Source organism: Cydia pomonella, unplaced genomic scaffold (assembly GCF_033807575.1).
Source record: "Cydia pomonella isolate Wapato2018A unplaced genomic scaffold, ilCydPomo1 PGA_scaffold_59, whole genome shotgun sequence".
Taxonomy (NCBI): domain Eukaryota; kingdom Metazoa; phylum Arthropoda; class Insecta; order Lepidoptera; family Tortricidae; genus Cydia; species Cydia pomonella.
Window position 1 is genome coordinate 200,445 of NW_026907892.1, and position 7,702 is coordinate 208,146.

At 39.5% G+C, this 7,702-nt stretch overlaps 1 protein-coding gene across 1 annotated transcript; it reads right to left on the bottom strand.

Moving 5' to 3' along the window:
* Positions 1-1,001: 1,001 nt before the first annotated feature.
* LOC133534122 (uncharacterized) lies at positions 1,002-2,557 on the bottom strand. The gene is made up of 2 exons (XM_061873209.1): positions 1,923-2,557; positions 1,002-1,752 (listed from the first exon to the last, which is right to left on the bottom strand). The coding sequence occupies exons 1-2, from the start codon at positions 1,951-1,953 to the stop codon at positions 1,112-1,114; spliced, it is 672 nt and encodes a 223-aa protein (XP_061729193.1). The 5' UTR covers positions 1,954-2,557; the 3' UTR covers positions 1,002-1,111.
* Positions 2,558-7,702: the final 5,145 nt, after the last annotated feature.

The window sequence follows — 7,702 nt, forward strand, 5'->3', positions numbered from 1 at the left end:
TTTTGGTAGAAATTATATAAATATGGGCTTCATGGTTGAAATAAAACATTAAATTGAATTAAATAAACCAAATATTGTACCTCTTTAGTTGTACGCGCGTAAATAAATTGACTTTTCATATGTTAGAGATAAACATATGTTACTTTTGATGATGATGATAACAGTGCATGTGAATAAAAATTCCCAGCATGCTCCACCATGTCGTCAAGCTCACCATACTTATTAACCTATCGAATGAGCTAATGGTTTTACGGATACTGGAAAGCGATATGTAAATGTACTACATACCTATACGAGGCCTGGATGTTAGTGAGATGACGATATGAGTTGTGCTGGTGTCCGACTTTATTACCTACATATAACATGAGTATCACATGATTATCCACCTGGTTTCTTGAGCTTAATAGTCGCCTCCAAACCTCCCCTTATAGCGACCCCTTTCCTCACACAAAGTTTACCTTAAGTTCATATTAGCCTCACTGGATCACTGTTCACTCTGAGTACTGATAACGTTGGTCACAATATACTAGAGACACATCATTATTCTAATAACACCATAAGAACGTTCTTGACTTGATCTAAAAGCAAATATCACTGCCGCGTCGATCTGTTCGCACACAACCTCCTTTTTCCTACGGTCGTTCTCATCTACCCTCTCAACTTCCCTCAAAAAATCCCAATAACCTCGAAGCGGTTACTTAAGTTAAACGTGACTACTAGCGCCATCTACTCCATGACGTTGGCAAATATTAGCGGGTTCGCAATACGTTCGCGACACCATCTCTGGATGTTTTTATGAACAAGAGTTGCAGAAAACTAAACACAATGACATTTATCTAGTGGAAAAAGTTTTAAAGCGTCGTGGAAATAAAGTGTATGTAAAATGGCTTGGCTTAAATGAAAAAAGTTGGATAGAAAAAGATGACATTGTGTAACTATTTTACTCAATAAATATTCATTTACTCCAAATCAATGAGGTTTCACTCAATAAAACATTCCTATATTCAGTAATATGAATTTATTATTAATACGTGTACATTAAAACATTTACATTCGCAGCGAGCTAACAATTTAAAATTAAACAATGACAAGGAATAAATGCATCATCACCTTAATATGTACGAGCATTCTTACATTTAGGTTCACATTCATAATCACCGGAAGCTATTATGTTTGGACCTAGCACACAAAATATTACATTGATTAAATAATTAAAAGATTTAGTATTGAACACCACGCGTGAAAATAGTTCCGCTGTAACGCCACCTAATAACGCAATCCAGTCTTGATAGTTGATTTGAGCATCTCCCACTATCTCTTCTACGTCATCGTTTAAATCGTCCCACATTACAATTAACGGGTAAATATGACAATCGTCATGGTGACCTTCGATATACAATCGTTTTAACAATCTCGCTACTTCCGCTCTAAATGTGTGAAATGGCATGGGGAGGCGCCATCTATTAATCAGAGTATTGTTCTGGAACGCTTTTATCCACTTGCTTTTACATCCTTGATAAAAAGATTTCATTTCATCGCTCGTATCGCTCTCAGAAGTGCTCTCTAGGCAGTTTGTTTTTCCCTTGTCCCCATCGTCTTGTTTTAACAGTGCCTTTGCTGTTGCCATCGGTTGTGGTCCGGGTGACGATTGCGAAGTGGAGCTGCTACAGCCACCGTCACAGCCGCCGCCGCCGCTTGTGGTGGTGGACAACCAGCACTGGCAGCACCAAGTGGTGATGGTATTGTTGTCGGCTGGGGAAAATATAATAAAAATATTGTTATTATTTATATTAAAAGTCAGCAAGTGTTCCTAATTGAGAACATAAGGGATAGGTCGAAAGTGATAGATTATTTAAACTACACAGACAGAACAGAGGTGAAATACTCAAATGTTAATGTGACTATAATACAACTATACTTACATTTGGTATGTGATGAAGCTTGCGGATCCATGATTTCAACGCAATATTCGTTGTGACACTGTAGTGGGAATGTGGTTCAACATGCTCTTTTATAGCAGAAAAATTCAGTGGAGGGGTGGGGTGTAGACGGGCGGGGCGCATGTGGTAAAGAAACGTGTGAAACGGTTCTCATGAACTATATGAAAAGAGGAAAAGATTTGTTTGTTAAGTTATCGTACAGGAAACGAAACTACATTATTTTGTAATAATTAAAATATAAATATATGTACTTACCTCAACTTTCGGTGCAAACTGAACCATCTTTGTCAAGCGAGGTCAAATGTAGTCATTTACATTATTGCTCAACGAGCTATAGGAAATTGGCATCGATACATGCGAATTTCACATAACGCCTAGTCTCACTACGATTGCATATATAGTCGAGAAATTAGGACCAGTTTCACCGTGACGGGGTGGCCTAGGGGTTCATGACGTTAACTGGCTAAAGACGCCCCGGTTAGCTAAAGACGCTGGTTCGAATCCGACCTTCGCCACTGGAGGCCACCTCGTCACTTTTTGTTTGTCGTACACGTACAAAGTGGTGCCATCTATTTTAGCGAAGTTTTCCCTCGGGAGATAAATACCTTAAACATAGAAAGTAGCGCCAACTGGCGAGGATATATGCACAACTACCAAGGGGCGCAGGGCCAGGGGCAGCGGCGGGGAGGGGGGGGCGGGGGAGGCGGTGGCGGCGGCGGCGGCAGGGAAGGCGGGGGAGGGCGGGGAGGCGGCGGCGGCGGGGAAGGTGGGGGAGAGAGCATGGCTCCTAGGTCATCGACCTCGACTCGGGAATGCGGCGGGCTGACGCGCATGTAACGACTTTGAAGTTGCACGCATCCATAGGCTACGGTGACAGCTTACCATCAGGCGGGCAGTGTTTGCCACCGACGTGGTATACAAAAAGAAAAATATATATATGCATATTTTAAATCTAACTTATTCTCTCTCTTATCTCGATCGACCTCGACGCCCACGTAGGAACTTGCAGGTGGCCGTCGGCGCCACGGTGGCGGCTGATGCAACACGGGCGCCATCTAACGGATCTTTGCCGAACTTTTGAAATTCATCGATAACTAACTTACTTACACGTACAAAGTAACGCCATCTGACGGGGATCAATGAACAACTACCAGCGCCATCTAACGGATCTTTGCCGAACTACCAAGTGGCGCCATCTAACGGATCTTTGCCGAACTACCAAGTGGCGCCATCTAACGGATCTTTGCCGAACTACCAAGTGGCGCCATCTAACGGATCTTTGCTGAACTACCAAGGGCGCTGAGCCAGGGGCAGCGGCGGGGAAGGTGGGGGGCGGGGGCGGGGGGAAGGGGGGGGGAGGCGGGGGGAGGGGGCGGGGGGGGGGGAGATAAATACCTAAACTGAGCCAAAAACGGCATATCCTCCCTACTCTCATAATCTTGCAGTAAAGATGAGTATTTGCGGCGCTTGAGTAGTTGGGCCTGGTCGGCAGCAGCGCCGGCTTGTGCGCGGGTAGCCTGGATGTGGGACAGCGCAAAGGTGTCTACGCATGTGGCGTCCCACACCAAAGGCCTACCCAGTCTCCACGGCACCAATGTGGCTCCATCCGGTCGCTTGCCATCGTCTCTCGCCATGCCTGTGGGTTCTAAAGTAGCAGGCACAGAGACGGTAGCAAGCGACCGCCGAATCAGATCATTAATAGTGCCGTGGCGATATAATCGGCCGGCGCTTTTGGTGCATGAGAGGCCATGTCGGCCTAGCCGGTCCACGTCCTTGCCGCATGCACAGGTATGGGCGGAGCATATTTTGGCTCCAATAATGAGAATATACATTATATAAGTCTGACAGATTGCTATACCTACAAAAAGTATTTGATGTGCTTTCTTACCTGAGCTGTGTCACCTATACAATGATTTTACATATACACACAGTACAATGATTTTAATTGCTACTTGTTTTTACAGTTTCTGGTTTGGACCATGCATGTTTGTCTGTCAAGTAGTCCTCGACTCTGTAATAAGCCTTCAACATCAATGACTTCTTTAAGTACCTAATTCTTAAGAGCTGGCAAAGGTAATCTTAAAGCATCGTCAGGTAACTTGTTATAAAAATGAATGCATTGCCCAACGAATGACTTTTGTACTTAGCGGACACGAAACTTTATGATAGAAAGCTTATTTTTATTTCTAGTGTTATAGTTATGAACATCTAAATTCTTAGTGAAGGAGTCTAGGTTCTTAACAACATAAATAATACAATCATAGATGTATTGGGCAATAACAGTTTTGCATCACCCGCCACCCGCTTTCTTAAGTTAACCGTGAACAAGATGCGTAACTGCGTCTGCGTCCGGGAGCTCGAAAACAATCCAAAACGTCGATTTAAGTCTAACGTCACCTGTTTCGATGTAGGATTTGGCAGGTACCCATAGAACCGCTGAAATACCATACTCTTTGGCCAGAAGTCCGCATTGCCAATCGAACTCAGATTCTGTCAATCTTCGGTCATTCTGCCTTCGCGGAGTAGATTCCATTCGTGGCGGTTGGAGCGTGGCTACAAGTATGCCGCGTGAAATACTGTTACTTATTGTGTATAACGAGACTGAAACTAGTCACGTCCATTCATTACGGAGTTAATGGATTAAGTTTTTAAAAGCAAAGTTGCGGTTGTCACTCTTGTGGTTTCAGCTTTTTGCCAACGATGCATTAATACAATGTACAACAACCTACCTGCACATATTAAACATCTCGACGTCTTTATTTTGAACATCCACTTATATCTTGTTAATATATGTAATAACGCTCGACCGAGCTTACCACACGGGTGGCGGTGGCTGGTTATAGTCTGTCATTGTTTCTTGTTTTTTATCTACTTTGGAAAAGCATATGTAATTTAACAATCGTTTAAATACGATATTTACGTAAAAATATATTCAGGATTCCGTGATTTTGAAAAAGCCGTATTATGAAGACACTGTTACATATACTGAGATGTTCGAAGAACTTGGTGTAAGTAGAATTTATAGATTTAGAATACAGATTAAGTCTGATCTAAATGAGTATCAATTGTTAATATTGTTATTTGGTTTCTTACAGGTTTACAGTTATGTTTATGTATGCACAACTAAATGTATACATATAATTATATCTACAGTTACATACTAATAAGTAGGTATATAATAGTAGATTTACATAACATTGACATTTTACAATATTTATTTGTACACCACATTGCGAGTCTCCTCGGCGGGCATCAGCACGAATAGCTCCGTGCAGCTGGTAACGCGCGAGCACGCCACGTAGAGCTGCCCGTGCGAGAAGCAGCCCGTGCGCAGGTCCACGCCAGCGGCGCGCAGCGTCTGCCTCTGCGACTTGTTGATGTTTATGGCGAAGCAGACGCTCACGGAGAACTGTAGGCGCTCGAAGTGGAACGGGAAATTTCTCAGGATGAGGGGGATGCGCGGGATGAACACGACTTCTGCGGCGCCGCACCCCGTCAGGATCTGCACCTCAATGAGGTTTCGCTGCAGCTGGACTACTTTTAGCTGGGTTCCGTTGCATAATTTCGGAGGCGACAAATTCCGAAGAAGCATGATTGGAACTCCAACTTTCAGGGTTAATGTGTGTGCTGGGCCTGAAGCACTCAATGAGCTAAGGAACTAAGGAACTCTACCGGGTATGTTGTGACATTGCCTTCATCCAAGACAGTGTTAATGGAATTATATACTGCATGTTCACCTTCGATTTCCGCCTGCTCATTTTTCTACGTGAGCATGGACCGTTCCTCTGTGGGCGTGAGTATGGATCTCTCACAAACCCAAGAATGGCTCAGGTCTCCGTACACGCTCCGAATGAGATTTTTAATGGATGGAACGATCCTGCATAACGTCTCGAAAATATGTTTTTAAATAATTATGCAGTTATACGCGTGTTGATATGTGTGTTGATTTTGCCACTACTTAACTATGTAAGTAAACTCATTTTTAACCGACTTCAAGATTTCAAAAGGAGGAGAATCGAGGGAACTCTTCAAATATGAAAGTCATACATATAATGATTTTTGTATTTTCTTTAGCAAATCTAGCATTTACATTTAAAAAAGTGACATTTGATGAAGTGGAACTGCTGATGATGATCAGAATGGAACTCTTCAACGATACACAGTACACGTTTGGCGATTTGTCCTCTTCGCTGTGTTTGTTAAGTAAATTAGATTTTCAAGATATTTTTTGTCAAGTTCGAGTTCGGACGATGGGGTCCATGAGGAATCGAGGGAACTCTTCAAATGTGAAAGGATATTAGACAGTAAATTTGACTTTCATTCGCATATTGTTAGTATTAGCAAGCAAGCCAGTAAAACCTTAGGATTTGTGATGAGAATATCCAAGCAATTTCACATTGGAGTGGCTAAGGTGCTCTATAACTCATACGTGCGCAGTAAGTTGGAGTATGGTGCGGTTGTCTGGGATCCATATGAGGCCAAGTATTCCCTAATGCTTGAAAAAATACAATGGAAATTTTCACGCTGGTTGTATAAAAAAGCCTATGGATATTACCCGTACCTCTACCCTTCCATTTTTGTCTCGGGGATGGTTGGGCTTGACACGCTCGCATTGAGGCGGAAGTTGTTGCTCCTGGTGCACTATCTCTCAATCATTCACCACCAAGTTGATAGCCCAGAGGTGTTAGAGAAGATAGGGTTGTTGGTTCCTAGGAGGGTACCGCGGGATGTGGACGGGGCGGTTGCTCCGCGCCGCCGGCCGTGTGTGTTGCTGCGGCCGTCCGCTCGAACGTGTTTCGCGAGGCACGCACCTACCACGCGTGCTTTATCATTGCTTCGTTTGATGCTCACTCGGCACGATGACGCTGACATGTTCGCCGATCGATTAGCACACTTGTGCAAAATTGGTAGAATATTTTTAAATTTTCATAAATTTGATTGACTGACATTGTATAAGGTAATTATGTAATCTGTTTTGACATTTAATTTAATTTATTTTATTTATATTGTTTTACCATATTCCTGATTTTGATTTTTATTTATTTTCTTGTTTTCTTAGAGTGTAAGTAAAATGACAATTTTAATTAGTTTTGACATTTTTATGCGCATGATTTTTATATTTTGGTATGTCTTTGATTCAGCTTTATTAATTTATTATTCTTGATAATTTATGTTTTCCTAGCATGTAAGTGAATTGGTCTGACACTGTAAACTTACATTGTATTTAATAAATAAATATAAATATAAATATAAATATAAATATAAATATAAATATAAATATAAATATAAATATAAATATAAATATAAATATAAATATAAATATAAATATAAATATAAATATAAATATAAATATAAATATAAATATAAATATAAATATAAATATAAATATAAATATAAATATAAATATAAATATAAATATAAATATAAATATAAATATAAATATAAATATAAATATAAATATAAATATAAATATAAATATAAATATAAATATAAATATAAATATAAATATAAATATAAATATAAATATAAATATAAATATAAATATAAATATAAATATAAATATAAATATAAATATAAATATAAATATAAATATAAATATAAATATAAATATAAATATAAATATAAATATAAATATAAATATAAATATAAATATAAATATAAATATAAATATAAATATAAATATAAATATAAATATAAATATAAATATAAATATAAATATAAATATAAATATAAATATAAATATAAATATAAATATAAATATA

What these genes read in the sequence shown, in the direction of transcription:
- LOC133534122 (XM_061873209.1), bottom strand. Translation starts at nt 1,953, where the DNA reads ATGGATCCGCAAGCTTCATCACATACCAAAT. An exon ending in AGCTTCATCACATACCAAAT is followed by an intron (nt 1,753 to 1,922) that starts GTAAGTATAGTT and finishes TATTTTCCCCAG; the next exon opens with CCGACAACAATACCATCACC.